This window comes from Eumetopias jubatus, unplaced genomic scaffold (genome assembly GCF_037043125.1).
Source record: "Eumetopias jubatus isolate StellerSeaLion01/CBP00866 unplaced genomic scaffold, mEumJub1_p1.0 scaffold_16, whole genome shotgun sequence".
NCBI lineage: Eukaryota > Metazoa > Chordata > Mammalia > Carnivora > Otariidae > Eumetopias > Eumetopias jubatus.
The window spans coordinates 53,353,308-53,374,898 of record NW_028274822.1 but is presented as its reverse complement, the minus strand read 5'-3'; the positions used below and the strand labels follow the sequence as shown (position 1 = coordinate 53,374,898).

General features: G+C 40.8%; 1 protein-coding gene and 1 pseudogene across 1 annotated transcript; one reads left to right on the top strand and one right to left on the bottom strand.

Annotated features, from left to right (window-relative positions):
• Positions 1–560: 560 nt before the first annotated feature.
• On the bottom strand, positions 561–17,032 carry LOC114200324 (myosin regulatory light chain 12B). The gene is made up of 4 exons (XM_028092371.2): positions 16,751–17,032; positions 4,415–4,613; positions 2,443–2,604; positions 561–1,005 (listed from the first exon to the last, which is right to left on the bottom strand). The coding sequence occupies exons 2-4, from the start codon at positions 4,596–4,598 to the stop codon at positions 833–835; spliced, it is 519 nt and encodes a 172-aa protein (XP_027948172.1). The 5' UTR covers positions 4,599–4,613; positions 16,751–17,032; the 3' UTR covers positions 561–832.
• Positions 2,673–4,322, top strand: LOC114200313 (ATP synthase peripheral stalk subunit d, mitochondrial pseudogene; annotated as a pseudogene).
• Positions 17,033–21,591: the final 4,559 nt, after the last annotated feature.

Here is a 21,591-nt window from a genome sequence, read left to right as displayed (position 1 = left end):
CTCTGGAATTAGGCACCCCAGGTTGGAATCCCACCTCTCACTTACTCTAGTGACTCAATCACTCAACACTGCAGAGCTCAGTTCCCCCACCTGAAACACAGAGCTAACAAAACTCTCACAAGGTCATTGGGTAGATTCAGTGGAAAAATCATTACAGTAATGTTAGTAATAACTATTCTTTTCTTCAGAATTTTGCCTCATCTTCTCAGACTCTAAGATGCATAAAATGTTAAATGTTTTCTCAGATATATCCACTTTTTTCATTCAATAGTTTAAACATCTGACTTATACTAAAAGCATGAACAAAGGCAATAAGTAGTTTTTACTGCATAATGATGTTAATATGTACTTAGCTCTTAAGAACACTGTCCTACATAGGTGAAAAATCAGCTTGACCATGAAATTTGAATTATGTGAAGTTGAAAATCTGAAAGAAAAAAAAGAAGACTACCCCCAACTACCACTTATTTGTTTAACTTTCCATTATATTCCATTTGAGTCAGCATAATCTTTATTTCAAAATAGTGTTTTTATTATATAAAAGTGTAAAAATCCAGCAAAACCAGAAATACCGGATGTATTTTCCTGGGCTTTCACATTTGTTGATTTTTATTCGCAATCTCTTTTTCAGCACAATTTACAACCTCAACCCCATTTGCAGTTTGATTATACAAGTGCTAAGTGGCAGAAAGGTCTAGAATAAATACATCAAAAAAAGAGGCCAAGCTGTGAAACTAAGTTGCATGCAACAGGTCTATGAGGGTGGGGGAAAGTGTCTGGGAAATAAAACGGAGTAAGACAAAGCAATTGGAAGGTTTTAGCTAAAGTTCTTTCAATCATCTTTGTCTTTTGCTCCATGTTTAAGGATGCGCGTGAACTCAATATAATTGAAATTTCCCTTTTTGTCGATAGGCGCTTCTCTGTACAGCTCATCCACTTCCTCGTCTGTAAAGCGATCTCCCATGGTTGTCAGCAGCTCTCTCAGGTAATCTTCCTGGATGGTGCCTGGAAGGCAGTAGAGAGGAGGGGGTCACGAATACTTCCTGGCACTTTAATGGTTCGTTTCTAAACTAGGTCAGTGTTACAAAGTATTTCAGAATATCCACATTTACGTGTATAAAATAAATTAGTGAACTAAGGCAATATGTAACTATTTCATTATGTTTGCCTATTACTTTTTTTTTTTTAAGATTTTATTTATTTGAGAAAGAGAGAGAGAGAGAATGAGCCAGGGGATGGGCAGAGAAGCAGGATCCCCGCTGAGCAGAGAGCCTGATGTGGGGCTCGATCCCAGGCCTCTGGGATCATGACCTGAGCCAAAGGCAGATGCTTAATCGACTGAGCCACCCAAACTTTTAGAATTATTACTTTTGGAGTTCTTTCAATACTTTTAGAGTTCTTTTAGAGTTATTGCTATTACTTGCCTATTACTTTTAGAGTTCTTTCATTTTAGAGGTTTTTTTTTTTTTACAGCCACCCCCTCTACTATTACTGGAGTCCAAGCCGCCCTTGTGTCTTACCTGGGTGACAGCAACAGTCTCCTAACTGCCTATTACTTTTAGAGTTCTTTCATTTTAGAGGTTTTTTAAAATATTTTATTTATTTATTTGAGAGAGAGAGTGTGTGAGCAGGGGAGGGGCAGAGGGAGAAGGAGCGAATCTCAAGCAGACTCTGCACCGAGCACGGAGCCTGACAAGGGGCTCAATCTCACGACCCCGAGATCATGACGAGCTGAAACCAAGAGTGGGATGCTTAACAATGAGCCACCCAGGTGCCCCATCTTTCATTGTAAAAGCTCACTTAATACATTATAATGCTTACAAAATTAATTTGGAGCAAGTGTTTTCTAGAGGAGGAAAAAAAACCCTCTATATTTCAGAGATGCAAAGAAAAAAAAAGGGCAGCTGCCCAGGAAAAAAAACAAATGTGCCCGAGGGACGGTGCAGTTGTGACAGGTAGAGACAGGAAGCAGGAAGAGGGTGCAAGGTATCTCCGATGAGGTGTGCGGGTGGCTGAGGAAGGGGTTGAGAGAGAAGGAAAGGGGAAATGAGAGGAGTTAGAAATGTGAATAGCTAGGCTTTACACTCTTAAAATGAGGAAAAAAAAAGATTTCACCGTTCAAGTTAGTTAATTATACTTTTTGGTGAGATTTACAGTCACTTGAAGAAGTAGTTTTCATTGTCTAGAAATACTATTTAACAGACATTTCTCCGTTTGGCTTTCAGGAAGCTCTGAACCAAATTCAAAGATTAACACCACAAACCGGGCAGCTTTCTGACCCATATACCTGTGACCTCCCCATTCTCGGTAATATTATCCTATTATAAATGATAGTTTATTCATTTTTTTTTAAGTTCTATTTTACTCATCTTTTTCATTTTCTAAAAAGTGTTTCATGTAGTCTGGAATGAGGGTGGGCATGAACAAACAAAGAGCACTTACCAGTTGCTTCTTCATCAAAGCAAGCAAAAGCGTTTCTGATGACATCTTCTGGATCTGTGCCATTTAACTTCTCACCAAACATTGTGAGGAACATGGTGAAATTTATGGGCCCTGGAGCCTCATTCATCATGGCCTCAAGGTATGCATCAGTTGGATTCTTCCCTGTAAGATTTCACATTTTAACATTTAAGGACAAAGAACTAATTTCAATACATAATTATTTTGTTATTATGCTCCCCAGTATATTTTTAAGTTACATCATCCACATCATGGAACTATTTTTCCAATTAACTTGCATTAAGAACATTTTTATTTTTTATATTTTTTTAAGATTTTATTTATTTATTTGACAGAGAGAGACACAGCGAGAGGGAACACAAGCAGGGGGAGTGGGTGAGGGACTCAATGCGGGGCTCAATCCCAGGACCCTGAGATCATGACCTGAGCCAAAGGGAGACGCTTAACCAATTGAGCCACCCAGGTGCCCTGAGTGTTCAATCTTTGTAATACAACTAAGTCCTTCAATATTCCTCCACGGCCTTCTTCAGTAGTGACCCACCCAAAAGAGTACACTTAGCTATTCTAAGTGTGAAAAACACTGGGATCCAACCTACCTCCAAGTCAGTAACTTAGTTCAGTATCCTCATTCTACTCTCACTCTGAATAAAGAAAATGTTGCAAAATGTTAAGAATTGGTGTATCTAGGTAAAAGATGTATGCATGGTCACCATACTGTTCTTTCAACTTTTTGTAGGCTTAAACATTTTCAAAATAACATGTTAGGAAAAAAAATAGAGGAACAAAACTGTGTTCTGGTTACTAAGAGGAAAATAACAACCTCTCTCTTTGCCCTCTGGCCCCTAACTTCCCTTTCTGGCTAATAGTCAAGCACAAGAAAACTCCAGAGAGTAGAGCCTAACTGACCTGCACCCCTTCCCTGCCCAGTCTACAGAGAACTCCTAGGCTTGCCATTCCCAGTGTAAAATCACTGCTGACTTGGGGCAGAACGTGGAGGAACCTTCCCTCTCATCCTTCTTTTTAAGATCACAACAAACCAACAAAATCATACAAGGAATAAAAAATTAACACCCATATAACCAAAATGACAAAGGGGCAGTTTCTGTTTGCTTTAAATCTTGTATCTTTATATTTTGTTTACCTTAATTATAAAAAAATTATAAATAAAATCCTCTTATGACTGGCCAACCCCAATATGGCACTTCCCACCCAGACATCTCTCACTAGGCCTTTGAGATAAGGAGAGAAATACTTACACATCACACAAAAAATAATTCATAAAACACTGAATTATTATTTTTGGGAGGTGGGCATATTAAGAATATAAAAACCTGGCTGCTGTGGACTCTAGGCCGCCGGGGTCGGTGAAGGATCTCAAGGTGGCTGCGTGAAAACTTGCTCTAAAAACCATTGACTGGGTAGCTTTTGGGGAGATCATACCCCAAAACCAGAAGGCCATTGCTAACTCCCTGAAATCCTGGAATGAGACACTTACCTCCAGGTTGGCTACTCTCCCTGAGAAACCACCTGCTATCGACTGGGCTTACTACAAGGCCAATGTGGCAAAGGTTGGTTTGGTAGATGACTTTGAGAAGAAGTTTAATGCCCTGAAGGTTCCTGTGCCAGAGGATAAATATACTGTTCAGGTAGATGCTGAAGAAAAAGAAGATGTGAAAAGTTGTGCCGAGTTTTTGTCTTTCTCAAAGGCCAGGATTGAGGAATATGAAAAAGAGCTGGAGAAGATGAGGAACATAATTCCATTTGATCAGATGACCACTGAGGACCTGAATGAAGTATTCCCAGAAACCAGATTAGACAAGAAGTATCCCTATTGGCCCCACAAGCCAATTGAGAATTTATAAACTTGAACTGGGGAGAAAGCTCTGGCCCTCGTATTGTAAATGCTGGACATTAAAAATAATGATATGAAAAAAAAAAGAATATAAAAACCTACCTAGAGAAGCAAGCATATCATGCAAATCCTCCTTGTCAATGAAACCATCTCTGTTCTGATCAATCATGTTGAAGGCCTCTTTGAACTCCTGAATCTGCGACTGGTCAAACATGGCGAATACATTGGATGTTGCGCGCTGGGGGCGCTTCTTGGTGGTCTTGGTCTTTGCCTTTTTGCTCGACATGGTGGCTATTTAATTCTAGAGTTAAAAAGAAAAAACATAAACCAAAAAAGAACGCATAAAACATAAAACAAAACAAAAAAGAACCTGTAACACTTAAAGTTAGTGAGTAAAAATATCTTAATGCAGAATTATTACTTTAATTGTGTAGGAATAAATATACATTTCAACTTTATTTCCAATGTGACAATTAGATGGTTAGGGAAAAGCAGTTTTGAAAAATTTAAGAAACAGAATAGAAATCATTATATAGCTAGCCTCCGAATTTCATGAGACTCATTTTTATTAAGTGGAAATTAATTTAAAAATATATAGCAATAGCTAGCATTTACTGAGTACCTTACTATGTGCTAAGCACTGTTATAAGGGTTTGGGGCTTCCCTAAAGAGAAAGACTCCAACGTTGACATTTCATCTTACTTTTTACGAGGATTATCCCACTGGATCCTCCTAACAATCCAATGCAATAGGCACTCTTTTTACTTCATTTTATTACCAATATTGCATAACTTCTCTGAACCTCGGTTTTTCAAAACACAGTATGAAAACCAGGGAAGCTCACACAATCTTATAGCCAAACACAGCCTCTATTTCAATGCAAGTGAGACTTAAATGAGACAGCATTCACAAAGGAACTAGTATAGTCACGGTATGGTACATGTTCAGAAGGCTCTCATCTTAAAAAAATTATCAAAACCTACTTTTTTTCTTTTTTTAAAGTAATCTCTACGCCCAATATGGGGCTTGAACTCACGTGAGGCTTGAACTTAGGACCCCGAGATGGAGTCACATGCTCTACCAACCAAGTCAGCCAGGCACCCCAAAACCTACTCTTTAATCTTTCATCCCTTCTATCTTCATACTCATTTCCCCTTTCCTTTGACAAAACTTTCAGAATAGCAGTCTGATACTCAACCATCTCATTTTCTAATCTTTCCAATCACTCCTCAATTCTCGATAATATGGCTTTGATGGTAGCCTCCAATACTCTACTGAAAGCCACCAATAATTTAGATGCCAAATAGGAGGTGCCTGGGTGGCTCAGTCAGTTAAGTGTCCTACTCGTGATCTCAGCTCAGATCTTGTTCTCAGGGCTATGAGTTCAAGTCCCATGTTGGGCTCCACACTGGGCATGGAGCCTACTTAAAAAAAAAAAAAAAACAAAGTAAATGTCAAATAGAATGAACACATTTCATTCCATTTTTTATTTGCAGTTTTAAATAAACACAATGCAAAAATACTATCAGCTTTGGATTAGAAGTCCTGAGTTCAAATCTTAGCTCCACCATTACTAGCTACATGTAACCTTGGAAAACACAGAGAAACCAGAGCAAATTTGCCATCCAATCTCTTATTCAATCTTCACAACTGTCCTATGAGATAGGTATTATGGCCCTTTGGAGTAAACAATTTTGCACAAAGAGAGGCTTGGCCTTTGTCCTCTCTGCTTCTGGGAGGTAATCTCTAAGCCTGTGGAATGTCCTGCCTATATCTGGGGTCTTGGGTCACATCAGACAATCTAACAATGTAATTTATTGTGGGGGTTATGGGTCATGTATTACCAGTTTGACCTCTCGAGGGGCTAGAGACTGAGGTCAGTCACAGAGCAGCTGACAGTATCTATGTGACGGAGCCCCAATAAAAACAATGGCTATCAAGGATCAAGTGAGCTTTCCTACTTGGCCATACTCCCTGCATAGTCACATCTTGTTGCCAGGAGGAGTCAACACTGTCCATGGAAGAGGACAAATGGAGCTCTGCATTTGGAACCCTCCTGGACTGTGCACCACACATCTCTTTCGTTGGCTAATTTTAATCGGAATTCTTTTACTGCAATAAACCATAACCAAAAATATAACAGCTTTCAATGAGTTCTGTGAATCCTAGCAAAATTATCAAACCTGAGGGTTGTCTTGGGGACCCAAACTTGCGATTGGTATCAGAAATGAGGGTGGTCTTGGGGACTGCTGTTTAACTCTGCAGCCCCATAGTATGAAAGCAGATGACTAGCTGGGCAATAGCTGACTGAGGTAATTTTGGACTTTGTTCTCTAGGACTTTTAGTCATGAACTTTTTTTTTTTTAAAGTAAACTCTACACCCTACATGGGGCTGGAACTCACAGCCCCGAGATCAAGAGTTGCATGCTCTACCAACTGAGCCAGCCAGGCACCCCTAGTCTTGGACTTTTAATCTACATTGCTTATTTCTCTATCTTCAATTAAAAAAAAAATTACCACCACCAACAACCCCCACCCACAGGTATTCTGAAACTTGGCTTAGTGGTGTAGGTTTGAAGTATACCAGCCTTAGAGTTCTTATTCTAATATTGCAACTCTTCTACCCCATATAAATGTTAATTTTCTCCTCTGTCCTCTAACTTAGCTTATTTGAGTTTAGTTATACTGAAGGTTAAATCAGAGACAGAATGTGGTCCACCAGCAAGGCACTTGTCTAGGCTTTAATTCTTCTTCCTATTCCAGAACTGTTGATTAAAATTTTTTTTGTGCTAAAAATTCTATCTATTCAAGATATAATATGTACAAAAGACGGTAAATCTGAAGGCAAGAATTAGTTCTTTCAGTATCTACAAATTATGTTTGTAATAGAGTCATTTAGAAAAAGCTCCCAGAGTAAATTTTATTTATTTATTTATTTATTAAAAGATTTCATTTATTTGACACAGAGAGAGAGACAGCGAGAGAGGGAATACAAGCAGGGAGAGGGAGAAGCTGGCTTCCCTGCTGAGCAGCAGGCCCGATGCAGGGCTCGATCCCAGGACCCTGGGATCATGACCTGAGCAGAAGGCAGACGCCTAACAACTGAGCCACCCAGGCGCCCCTGGAGTTAAAAAAAAAAAAAAAAATTTTTTTAAATAATCAGTCAATTATGTCATGCTAACCTTTAGCTACCCCAAAAGTCTATTTATTTAAACATTTCAGAAGCTTGGTTGGGGTTCTCCAAGAAGCTGATGCCAAGATGGGATTAAACATGCAAAGATTTTTATTAGGGGCAATGCCCGTGAGAGAATGGGGAGGTAACCAATAAGGCCACTAGATGGTAAGACAAGTCTGACCCCAAGAGTGAAGGCAATAGGGAAGGAAGGTAAAAAACAATCAGGAGAAATTCATACATGGCCCTAATCAAAATAGGTTACAGCACAGATAATAGGCTCAATGTAATAATACCATAATTTCTTCTAAAAAAAGTTTTTCTTACTTCACTTTAAAACTGTATACATTTACATACATATATGGTACCTATACACTATACACATATATACAAAATATCAGCTGAAAAGCAAGGCAAAGTTAGAGCAAAACAATCAATCTGAAAAGAACTCTACCCCCAAAAGAAACTACCATCCTCTCTCTCCCCTTCCTTCTGAGATAAGAATCTTGGCTTTCTCTACTTTCTTACTTCCCACTCACTTTCAACCCACCACAATCTGGCTTTTTTTCCTCTACTGCAACTGCTTTCAAACTGCCAAATCCAGTCTAACTCCTTGGCTCACTCTGCTGTATTTAACACCATCTTATCCCTCTTTTCTTCAGAGTCTCAACAACTCTTGGCCTTGGTGAACAGTAACAATAGAAATGAACTGTCCAAAATGGAAAGAGAGTGCAAGGTTCCCAACCTTGAAGACATTCCACTCTAACAAGGGAGACTTAAAAACAAAACAAAACAAAACAAAACCCAATTTTATTTATTTGAGAGAGAGCACAAGCAGGGGAGAGAAGCAGAGGGAGAAGGAGAAGCAGACTCCCTGCTGAGCAGGGAGCCAGACGTAGGGCTTGATCCCAGGACTCCAGAATCATGATCTGAGCTGAAGGCCGATGACTTAAATGACTGAGCCACCCAGACACCCAAGGGAGACTCCTAGTGATATTGGAAAGGTTGGTTTATGTAAAATGCTACATTTGACTTGGTGAGACCAATGTACTCTTCTCTCAGTTCTATGACTGGTCCTCCTCCATTTCTTGTTAGGCTTTTATCTTCTCCACTCACTCAACATGAAAAAAATATTCATGTTTCCCAATATTCTAGCGGTCCATGGCTTATTAAAATTCTTTCCATTCTGCTTTCCTCGGATGATTTCATCAACTCTCACTGGTCTGACAACACTGATGCCTCCCAAGTCTGTATCTCCAGGCCTGACCTTTCCCTTGGGCTGCAGACTCTAATATCCACTTGCTTATGAAAGACACCCATTTGGACACCCCATAGACACTCATAATCAATGTGCTGAAAACTGAATTATCTTCCTGTTTCTAAATTTTCTTAGCTTTCTGTCTTCTCTCAGTTAATGACACCATCATTTACCTATTCACCAAGCCAGAAACCTAGGAGTCATTCCCAACTCATCCCTCTCCCTGGTGAATCAAGCCCTGCCTCTTGAGTATTTCTCAGACTTGCTCATCTTCCTCATTCCTCTCCCACCACCCTACACTGGGCCTTCAGTTTTTCTGTGTAGAGTATTTCTATAGCCAACAAACCTATCTTCTTGCTTTTTCTTCCCTCTAAACTGCCCTTTTAAGTTCCAGCCAGTAGTGTCTAACTCATGAATATGATCTTACCTTTCCCTTAAAAATTGTCTTTGGCTCTCCACTGCATATAGTACAAAGTGTAAGTTCTTAAGCATGGTATACAAGATGCTCCTTTCCATACACTAGAATGACCTTTCCAGCCTTATCTCTAGCGATTCTTTGCTTTGTACTTTTCCTTCAGCAGCACCAAACTGCTTGTATGTGTCCATGGCACCATGCAGGTTCTTACCTTATGTACTTTCGTTCTTGCTACTTTTCCAGCCCAAAATGCTTTAAGACCAGAGAGAAAATTAAAGGTCTAATCAACTTATAGCTCCACTACCATTTACTGAGTGACTCATGTGCTAGGCACACTATGTGCATTAAACTTAACATACCGGGGCGCCTGGTGGCTCAGTTGTTAAGCGTCTGCCTTCGGCTCAGGTCATGATCTTAGAGTCCTGGGATCAAGTCCCACATGGGGCTCCCTGCTCAGCGGGAAGCCTGCTTCTCCCTCTGACCCTCTCCCCTGCTTGTGTTCCTGCTCTCGCTGTCTCTCTGTCAAATAAATAAATAAAATATTTAAAAATAAATAAACTTAACATACCTGCTTTACAAATATGAAAAAACTGAAGATCGAAGCTATTAAATAACTTTCCCAAGGTCACCTAGTGGCAGAGCTGGGATCCAAACCCCATTTATTAAAGGTTATTTCTACCTTTATATTTTTTACTTTGTACTAAATGTTCTTCTAGTCATTTTACCACAATTTTTAAAAACTTTCAATACTGCCAATGTAATCCAACACTGACCTTTTTTTTTAAAAGATTTTATTTATTTATTTGAGAGAGAGAAGGAGTGCGTCCAAGAGAGTAGGGGAGAGGTATAGGGAGAGGGAGAAAGAGAAACTCAAGCATACTCCCCGCTGAGCAGCAAGCCCCATGTGGGGCTCAATCTCACAACCCTGAGGATCATGACCTGAGCCAAAATCTATTTGTGGACACTTAACTGACTGAGTCACCCAGGCGTCTCCCCAACCCCCACCGCCCCGCAATGATTTCTGAGCAGTGACTTTCCTCTGAATTCAAATCCTCGGGTTTTCAAATAAATTCAGACTATACTGGGGAAACCAATGTACAGAATAGAACTGCATAGTAGAATGGACTGTGTAATGTAGGCTTATTTGAGTGACAATATTTCCTATGAGACATGGCCTTAGTTTGACATCATAAAGGCTTGAAACCTTTACCTAGGGCTGTCAAGTTAATGTTTAACCTATACATGTTAAAGAGAAAAGAACAATCAAACCCTACCCTTAAACTATAATTACAGAAAAAAATCCACATAAATCAGCATATAATTGTAATGAAGAACCCTCAATAGCGGTAAAAACTTCTTACTTCCTCTTCAAAATTTTTATTTCATTATTTTTGTAAATTTCTCATGTAGAGTGAACTAAAGGTTATATGTACTGTTCACAGAGCTTACAAGAAGGGCAGGGATATAGGAATACTGGTATATGCGGTTGTGGTGTCAACATATTTAGATAATAATCTACATGTCTGCAAAACACCTGCAATACTGATGTATCAATCAAAACATGGGCACGATAATAAGCAGAAATTGCTTGTGAACTTCATCCAACCTATATGACTATTGGCTTTTATGGGACATATTCTGTCAGCTGCCTAGGACTTCGACATTCCTTTGAGGCTTCTTCCTTTAAGTGTCTTAAGTCAGTTGTTTGCTGTCACCACATGGCAAGTAAACATGTCTCTCACAGCAGTTAACCTTCTGGTCTCAATCTGGGCTGCACATTAGAATCATCTTGAAAGTTTAAAAAAACCTGATACCTAGGTCCTAGTCTGGTCTAACTGAAACTGAATGATGATGGGTGGGGCCCAGCAACTTCTATTTTAAAAAGTGCATCAGGTGATTCCATGCATGAGAACCAAAATTAACCATTTAGAAGGCATTATTTATGCACTGAGTTCCCTTTAGTTTTTAAAATTTGGTCATTAGGTTTTTAATAGAGATGCTAGAGACCTGTATACTAATTTCAGTTCTGTCATTCACAAGATACATGACCTTGGGTCATTTTAGCTTTCCTGGGCCTCACTGTCCTCATCTATAAAATAGGATAAGTAGATCAGAAGTCACAAACTGGCAGCTACCACACTATATGCAGGTTGCAGGGAGGTTCATTTAATTCTCCCAGGGACGATCTTTTAAAATGTCTTTTTAAGCAACTGAATTAGTTTGCCAACATTTTAAAAAACTGAATAGTTACTTTAATGAAAACAAATTTCAGACATCTTGAAAAACTGTATGATAAGGAATCACTTGACCAGCATTCCCAAGTTCCTGTAGATAATGAGTATTCAGTGAGCAATTCCCACTACTCCCCACAGCTTCCTGTCAGAGCTGGGATTTGTTTATGTGACTGAGAGCCTCTGAGAGCTATGAACTTGTTACTTGGCCTCTGAGAGCATCTGAACTTGTTCCTTGGCCTTGAGAGCATCTGAGCTTGTTCCTTGGCTCCGGTGATAGCCAAATTCCAAGATGGCCCTCAACATTTCTCATGCCCTTGTGCAATCCCATCCAACAGTGAAAAGGGCTGACCTGTGTAGGGAGGTAAAATAATTTTCCTTCTACCCTTCTGAGTTCTTGGCTGACACCTCTGTAATTATAGATTCACAGGAGAAAAACAGAAGTTTATTAACATATATACATGGGAGATACCTAGGGAAAAGCCAACTCAGAAAGGTAACTTAGAACTCAGCTTAAATATCATCTCCAGCTAAAGACAAAGAAGGAAGGTGTGTGTGAGGGGAAGAGGCTAGCTGTGTGGAAGTTGCACAGTAAACAGGGTAAGGCTTGTCATGCAGACTAAAGTCAGGGCTTTCTCCAATGATAAGAGTCTAAAGTTGTCTCCAGAGAGTAACCTTTGTTCTTCCTCGTATGGAGGGGAGGAAGGACACCTTTGTAAATTTATGTCCTGCTTTTAGGCAAATAGGAGGATAGAGAGCTTTTCCTGTGTGTCTGCTTCTTCAACTGCCTTCAGCTCAAAACAATCTTTAGGCCAAAGTAGCATATTTTGGAGTGGCATATTCTGCTACTCTTCATAACCAATAGGATATTGCAAAAATGATGGGTGTGCGACCTTGTAACAGACACTATATCTTTTGCCCTGCTCTTCCTCAAACCACTCAATCTGGGGCAAGCCAGCACCAGGACACAAGGGCCCTATAGGGCCCTATGGAAAGGTCCCTGTGGCAGGGAACTGGGGCCTCCTGCCAAGAGTCAACACCAACTTGCCAGGCAGTGAGTCAGCCATCTTGGAGGTTGATCTTCCTTCAAATGATTGCAAACCCAGCTGACACTTGGACTGCAACCTCATGAGACTCTAAACCACTAGCTAAGCTGCCTTGGAATTCTAGACCCTCAGAAACTGTTTTTTTTAAGATGCTGAATTTGGCGTAATTGGTTATACAGTACTAGAAAACTAGTAAAGGCACGGTGTTTCCTTGGCCTCTTTAATATTAAAATAGGACAATGATTTATTTCAGAATTATGGCCACAGTCGTTTGTATTAAGGAATTTTGATTCCAGTAGAAAAGAAAATTTTAATTCCTTCTATTCAATTTCTCCAAGTTCTGTGGGCTCCTCTGTTTGCTTTTTAAAAAAGATTTTTATTATTTTATTTTTTAAAGTTAATCTCTATACCCAATGTGGGGCTCGAACCTACAATCCCGAGATCAAGATTTGCACGTTTTACCAACCGAGCCAATCAGGCACCCCTCATTTTTGCCATTTTAAAAATATTTTTCTAGTAATTTATAACCATTTCATCTAGGTTTTTAAATGTTAGCCCATGGTTACTCATACTATTTTTACTTTTTCTAAAGTTTATTTATTTATAAGTAATCTCTATCCCCAACATGGGGCTCAAACTCACGACCTCCTGAGATCAAGAGTCCCATGCTCTGATGGAGCCAGCCAGGCACCCCTTCTGTGGGTGCCTCTTTGAACTGCAACAGAGTCACCACTTCCTCAACATTCCCATCAACACTATCCTATTCTGCTGCTTCCTATGCTGATTTGCTAGTTCTTCTTGCTTCCTAATTGGGTTTTTTTCCAAAGCTCTATCCTTGAACTACTGTGCTTTTCTCAGGTACTGGTTGAAAAACCAGGAGCATAAAGCTACCTCTCAAGAATGAGGTAAATAGGGAGGGAAGAGGAGCTGGTTTTGTGAGCAAAGGGATGATGGAAGAGTTCGAGTTTTAGCCAAGCTCCAGTAGAATGGTAGTAGAGAGGCCCAGGGGCAGGATGCTGAGGGGGGTCTCCTTTGGCAAGGCCAATTTGTAAGCAGAGGGACAAGGTGAGGCCTAACAGTAAATGAATGCAAAAAAGCAGAGAGCAGTTCTGCCAAAAGTTAAGGTCATTTCTGATTTAATTCTCATGCTCACCATGGTCTGTCAGAAACTTTAGAAATTTTTCATGGATTCCCATGGTCATTATTATAGTCAAGACTAATGTTAGTGCTAATCAGGAGGATCAAATGACTGGATACATAAGCAACAGTCTGAAAACAGGAATCATAAGGAGAATTTAGTATATAATCAAGCTAAAACAGTTCACAAAATTAACCTCATACACTTAATGACATATCACTGTTTTTATGCTGCATATTTAGGCCAATACGTAATCAGTTCTATAAGTTATTATATCTATTATTTCTTTTACAGAGCCAAACACAATTTTTACAGCTTTCCTCTTAGTAACCAGCTAAGCTTTCCCCATAGTATACATATTTTAATATTTACCACATACATTATAATGTCATTTTTTAATTATGGGTTTTAGGATCATCCCAGCTGGCAGTAAACTTTCCATCCCCTGAACTCCCATATCATTTTGTTTTACTGCAGTGAAATTTATATATGGTGAAATGTACAGATCTTAAAAATGAGTTTTTATAAATGTGAACACCCATGTAACCACCATCCCAATCAAGTTACAAATGTTAACATCACTCCAGAAAGTTCCTTCCAAGTCAATGACTCTCTACCATAGGCAACCATTGCTCAGATTTCTATAAATCAGAAATTTATTAATTATAAATTAGTTTTGTCTTTGACATTCTTATAAATGGAATTATACAGTGTATATTCTATATGCCTGACTTCTTTCACTCAAAATAATATTTTTGAGATTCATTTATCTTGTTGCGTTTATCAGTGGTTTATTCTTTTTTTACCGCCCAGTAATATTCTCTTGCCATGCCATTTATTTATACATTTTTGTGGCATTTAGCCTTTTTATCTTGGATCATATGGTAGAGCAGCGTGCCTTACACTTGGTAGGTGCTCCATAAATATCAGTAAAGCAAATACATACATATACTTCCTTCCTATCACAAACAGAATTACACATACATATATAAGGTAGACCCTGGATCTGACTCCCAAAATAAATCTTTTCTCTATGGTCTACCCATGGTTCAGCATTCACTCTACTGGACTCTTCCCCAAGAGGTCCTCAACAAAACTTATCAGTTAACCCCTGTTCCATATCCGAAGAAACAATGCTGATAATAGATAATAACTGAGTGCTAAATGTGTGCTAGCCACTGGTCTAAGCATTTCACATGTATTAACATATTTAATCTTCAAAATTTATGATATAAGTGCTGTTATCCCCATTTCTCAGATGAGAAAATTAGGGCAAGGAGAATAAACAATTTGCCCACAGCCACACAGCTAGAAAACGGTAGTTTAAATTCAGGATTTGTACTCAGGAAGTCTAGCTCCAGAGCTTGTACCACTGGCCCCTAATATCCTATATACAGACAGCTGAAATTCTCTATCATGAAAACATGGATAGCTGGTTGGGGGTACCAAGCGATATCACCACACAGCTAAAATGCAGACTAAGGAAGATACCAAAGCTACTGGCAATGAAAATCATCCCCAGATACCTGGCGTCTTTGAATACTAGAAGAGAGGGACAACCAGCCCCATTTACCAGCTCTTTTCTTTCCTAATCCCACAACCCTCGCATGGGGATCTATCCTTCAGAAATTTCAGTTCACCCAGCTGAAACTCAGTCTCATTAAAGCATAAATGAATATCAAGCCAGTCATTATAAAAGTTGTTTCATTCAACAGAGCCTGAACAAACAAAAAGCTATGCACTTGGTTATGAGGTCCAGTGGGGTCCACCTAATGCTTACAGAGAAAATGGATGGCACCTGTGAATCCTTCAAGTGACCTTGGGCCAATTATCTCACTTCTCTGGGTTTCAATTTCCTCAATTATAAAATGAAAAATAATCTGTAATACAGATAATCTATAAGGTTCTTTTGAACTCTAAAATGCTATGATTCTTCTCTTACCAAAAGACCATTCTAAATCCCCCATCTTAAAAAAAGACTGGCAAACTAATCCCTTAAACACCCCCTTTCTTCATGTTACTCCCTTTCTAAAGAATCCAAAATGACTGCCTAATGACTCTTACATAATCTTTTATTTCTCGGTCAAGTTTTGAAGACATCCATAGAAACGCCTCACTGATTTACCTACCTACCCTTATATCCAGCTATTATTCATTTTAGATCTTGTTCCATTCAGGCTGGTCTCCCCACTGTCTCCTTTTCACACAACACAATTCCCACCTTTCCAGCTTTTAGTCTTGTTACCTCCTACCACAGCTCCTGCCCGAAACAATTAAGTTCTACCTCCTAGGGCTGAACCCAAGGTCTTCAATGAGGTCATGATTCTTTCTCCAGGAAATCTTTCTTGACTTTTTTTTTAAGATTTTATTTATTTATTTATTTGACAGAGACAGCGAGAGAGGGAGCACAAAGCAGGGGGAGTGGGAGAGGGAGAAGCAGGCTTCCCGCTGAGCAGGGAGCCCGATGCGGGGCTGGATTCCAAGACCCTGGGATCTTGACCTGAGCCGGAGGCAGACGCTTAACGACTGAGACATCCAGGCTCCCCTCTTTCTTGACTTTTATTATTCGTCCTTTTCTTCAACCAACACGAATGAACTAAATCTTTACAAGATGCAGGACACAGTGAGAGCCACAACTCTTACGAAAATCATTACATTTTAGCCTGCACCAACCATGCACTACGGTATAGATTCCTCCGACACTTATCTAAGGCAAGAAGCAAGCACCGGCAGACTCCTACCCACCAAAGCACCTAGCACCGTGTGGGGGCACAGAGCAGGCGCTCAACACCCTAATCGGTCGACTGGGCCCGCGAGGGCAAGGCGCTGGCATCTGGGCCTCCGACCGCCCGGAGGCACCAGGTGGGTGAAGTCAGCCGGGTGACGCCGGGCCGGTCTACCGTCTGCTGGGGACCCAGCCATCTCTTCCAACAGGGCGTCTCCCCAGCCCGGCTTCATCTGCCCTGGCGCTGCTCGGCCTCTTAACTTCCAGGCCCAGGCCCGGCCGCTGCCAGGACCTCCTCGCCCACCCTCCTCGCCCAACCTGACAGGTCCCGCAGCCCCCGGACCCTGCGCCCCAGCCCCCTGGGGCGGGGTTCGGCTGCGGGCGCGAGGCCGTAAGGGAGGAGGGACGGGCGCGGCCCGAGGGGTGTCGTGCGCGGGGGCGAGTGCCACTCACCGCCGCCAGACACCAGAACCCGGGCTGCCCTGCGCGAGACGACGAGCGACGGCGACGATGGCTGGGCTGTGGCGCGACAGCGGCGGCGGCCGGCACTTCCTGCCTCGAGAGGTGGACCGGAAAGCGCACCGGAAGGCGCGGCTGGATCCAACTCGGGACGGGGGGATGCGAGAGGGGTTCTCGCTCAAGACCGAGCGAAGCCCGTTGTGTGGGCCGCGGAGCCGGACTGGGGCCGGCGAACACAGCCTGGGCTTCAGTCGTCTTCTGTGACCTGTAGGATCTGCTGCTGCATCCCCTCCAGCAAGCGGCTGTAGTCCCCCGGCCCGCCCTCCTCCCCCGCCTTCCGCGGCGGGTTCCCGCGGCCCTTCCGCATTCCTCGGCCGCGGGGCGCCGGGCCGGGCCCGGAATTTGACCGGGTGGGGAAGGGCGGGCCGCGCCGCGATCCCTCAGGATTTGGAGGGCCCCGGGCGTCAGAAGCCGCCCACCCTGGACTCCCAGAGTTAGCCAGGGAAAGTACAGCCCGCGTAGTTCCATTTGAACTTGAGGTAAAACAAGTAATTGTTTAGGGTGCGTCCCACGTAATATTGCGGAAGGTAAGAGGGCGGCGGCCGGGAGGACTGGTGCCTGCTGGAAAACCCTCTTTTTCAGCTGAGCTCCAGCCGGAATTATATCATTTACCCTCAAATTTTAAGGTTTACGGCCTTACAGACCACGGCCAGCCTATGACCGTTTCACTCCCCTTCCAACCACAAGAAAGTTTTATTCAAAATACTTGCTTTCCTTTGGGTCAACAGATGACAGAATTGCACACACACATACCTACAAGCGCTCACACATTCTAAAATGCTCTTCGTCAAAACCGGAAACCACGAAGCTACATTATTCAAGTTTTGTTCTAGTGTTTGTGCCCATAACCTTCCCTTCCCTCGCTTGGAATAATATAGATGAATAGCACTATTGCTGGGTAATGGAGGGTAAGTCAACTTAATACCAAACCTTTATTGAGCACTTGTGATTGAAAGTGTGACAGATGGGGAGGGGAAGAAAAATGGCTTTTATATTCTAGAAATCTTTGATCAGAAATTCCTAGATAGTAGGAACCATGTGTTCAGTATTCTTGAGCAGTTCTTAAACAGCAGCACTGTAAGCAAAACCTGGAGGGCTTTGTAAAAGATTCTTGAGCCCCGAGCCCAGATATTCAGATTAAGTAGGTCGAGGGTGGGGTGTTAATTTGCATTTCTAATAAGCACCCTAGGGATGCCGATGCTGGGGTCCTCATCTGAGTAACACTGTCCAAGGTCCAGAAATGCATTTTCTCATAATTTGAAAAGCAATTTCTGAAAAGTCACACCTGGTTCTAAAAGATTTATTCTTTCCCTTGGCTGCAGTCTGCTCTTTAGTCCAATAGTATAATTTTTTTATTCCACTCAAAATCAAAAGATTTTGGCTTCCTTAGGTCTGTGTCATAGAGCTCTTCAAGAGGTCTATTACCATCCCATAAGCCCTCACCTTGGTCACCGTAAGACCATAGCTGAGGGACCCTGACTGTATTTTGATCTCAATATTTGTTTATAGAACTGTGCTTTTCAATACAATAGTCATTAATCACATCTGGCTATCTAAATTGAAATTAAAAACTCTGTTCCTCAGTTATATTAGATACATTTTAAGTGCTCAATAGCCACATGTGGCAAGTGTCCTTATTGGAAAGCACAGAGAGCATTTCTATCATCATAAAGTTCTACTGGAGAGCCCTGTTCTAAAAAATAATTCTAGGGTATATTCTCTAGATTCTAAAGAAAAACATAGTATTTATTAACGAAAAGCTGAATATCTAAGTATCTAGCACTTGGGTAATGGCTAATTAAAGCATATCCTTGTCAAAGATAATTGTGGCCATTAAAAAGAATGATTAAAAATAAAAATGGTGGCTATGCCAAAACATGAAAAGTTAAGATGTATTAAACTAAAAAACAAATTATATATTCATTACAACTATAAAATGTGGATAAGTAAGAGACGTTATGACGCTACTTGAGTAGGGAGATAGAATCTAAGGTAAAAGGATACAGGGACTTTGGACGTTCAAGAGCAAGCGGAACTGGGGAGAAGCAGGATTGGGAAAACGGCATTTCTTCTACATGGGATTAGTTCTGACAATGCCTTCAGGAACAGTAAAAAGCCAGGTTTCCGGGAAATCAAGAAATCGTACACTTAAGGAAGACCTAGCAAGACACAAGTCTACATATTGGATCTACCCAGGAAATCTAAAGTATTTGATCACCTAGTCAGTACCAGGAAATAGGCTTTTTAATGTACTCTCATTCAATCCTGATTACAACCCTTTAATATAATAAAATTCCAGTTTGAGCTAATTTACTGTCAAACAACTATGGACCTTCCTCCTAACCTCAGCCTTTTAGTTCCAACTACCATTAAACTCCCATCACCTACCCTTCTCTCTTTTCAGAGGGAGAAGTATCCATTTTTATTTCTCTAAGGATCATCCTACATGTGATCTAGGTTCTGTCCCTTCCTATCTCCTGGATATGATTCATTTTGTGTCACTGATTGTTTCCTCTTGTCTTTTCCCCCCTCTGTCTACAAACAGGCTTGAATCTCTAAAGATGAGTCCTTTGATCTTGCCTTCCCTTCAAGTTTCTCTTCATTGCCAAGCTTCAGACCCTTTGCTAGTAAACTGAACAATCCCTTTTTAAATACCCGTGTACCAAACCATTTAGCTTCAGTGTTTCTAATTTTCACAACATACTTGGAGGTTTTCATCCCTGTTATATAGGTGATGAAACTGAAGAGTGACCTGCCCAAGGTTACAAAGCCAGCCAAATAATTGGTGGAATTCATTCCATCTAGTCTGGCCTCATACTGCTCTTAGTCACAAAAAGTACTGCTTTATATATTAATAGACTACGTTCCTATTATGAACCAATAGCATTACTTCCATTTTACAAATGAATAGGGGTCCAGGGAATTTAAATAATTTATTTAAGGTTATGAAGCCATGTAGCAAAAATGGGATTAAAATGCAGATTGGCTTGATCCCTAAACCTAGGCACTGTCCACCATTTCATGCTGCACTATGGATCCTGCATTCAAAACTCTACTTAGGGGCACCTGGGTGGCTCAGTCAGTTAAGCATTTGCCTTCGGCTCAGGTCATGATCTCAGGGTCCTGGGATTGAGCCCCGCGTTGGGCTCCCTGCTCAGCAGGAGCCTGTTTCTCCCTCTTCCTCTGCCCCTCCCCTGCTTGTGCTCTCCCTCTCAGATAAAGTCTTGAAAAAAACAAAAAACCTCTACCTAATAGATATAGCAAAGGTGACCTTGTCAAAATCTAGTGATTTGACTTGTCAAATCTAGTGGTCCCATTTAAACTTTACTGAGCTTTTCTGATTTAACACTATTGACTAACCTCCTCATTCTTAAAACTGTTCACTTGATTTCCACAATACTGTTTTTGCAGCTCTACCTCTTCGAGCCCTTTTATCATCTTCTGTCTGATCCTTCTTACAGCTTTTCTACACGTCCCTAATCTAGGTGTTACACCTCTTGTCCTTTTTCTTTCATACTTTATAGGAAATGGTTGCCTTTCCTTTTCAGAATATGATTTTACTAGTCTCATGTAGTTTGGCTTTCCTCCCTTTTCCCCCCAGTAGCACTCATCAGTTTCTGCTCTTGAATCATAGTCTCCTTGATCAAGTAAAATTTGGACCCTGGAATCCAGTGATAATATAATCATAAGCAGGCGGATAAGGATGCTACCCTAGTAGGTAGGTTTCATGAGAACTTTTGAAATGTAGGACTTTCTTCATGGAGACTGGTTTTTCAGTCAAGTCCACTGTTGGAGTCAGATGCTTTAATTTTTTTATTGGCAATTATCTTTGCTTAAGTAAAATCTAGTTACTATGTAAAGAATGCTATTACCATATTAGGAGACTTACTTCATTTGTGGAAGACCATGCACTATTCCTAATGGAAGCTGATTCTTTGAGCAGTTATTTGAAATGAAAATGGGGATACTGCAAGAGCTCATTTTAGTAGATGAGACCACATTGTTTCTGTAGTGGAAACAATGTAATTTGGCAATTTGTTAAAAACAGAAGTGACCATGTTTTCAGTTGAAATGGAAATTCAATTCAACAAACAAGATTTTAGCATCATGGCCATGAGCCTAGGAAAAGTATTTTGCTTAACCTACTGAATGAAATTCAGAAACACATAAAAGGCAAATAGTTAAGGGAGGTGCTAAGATTCTAATCTTGAAGGAGGCAGAAGCAGTCTTGTTCCTAGTCTTTCTACTTCTGCTCTATAAAGCTGGCTGCACCAGATTAAAGGATCTAGCTCACCTATCCTGTTGAGTGCAAAGGTCTGCTGCCTTAAAGGCATTCAGTAATTGTTTATTGAATGAGGTAATGGCTTTGTCCAAGGACAGTCTTGTTAATAGTAGCATAAAACATAAAGTTATTAGAGTAATTGTCAATTACTCATCTTTGTAGGCCAACTCTTTTCAGCTGACTTTTTCTCCCAACATTTCAAGGTCTTTTTAAAATTCATGAATATTTGGAAGTTAGATTTTTGAAGCCTAAAGCAAATGAAACTTCTGATTAACTCTGAAACAGTCCTGCATTTCTGCAAATAGCAGACGTTATTTTTAGGACTGAAATAATGGTCTCACTTTCCCAGGCATGTAGCTTCAGCTGTTTTGATTGTGGGCAGGTCAGGAATGTCCAAAATTCATACAAGGATTCATGGTGAATCTCTGCATAAACAAACACGGTATTTCAAGAGGGACAGTTGTATTAAAAAAGAAGCTACATACAATAAAAA

Excerpts from the sequence above, each read along its gene's own strand:
- LOC114200324 (XM_028092371.2), bottom strand. The coding sequence starts at position 4,598 with ATGTCGAGCAAAAAGGCAAAGACCAAGACCACCAAGAAGCGCCCCCAG. Across the intron at positions 2,605-4,414 it reads TGATATGCTTGCTTCTCTAG|GGAAGAATCCAACTGATGCA; the intron begins GTAGGTTTTTAT and ends GAAATCTTACAG. Across the intron at positions 1,006-2,442 it reads CTTTGATGAAGAAGCAACTG|GCACCATCCAGGAAGATTAC; the intron begins GTAAGTGCTCTT and ends ACTGCCTTCCAG.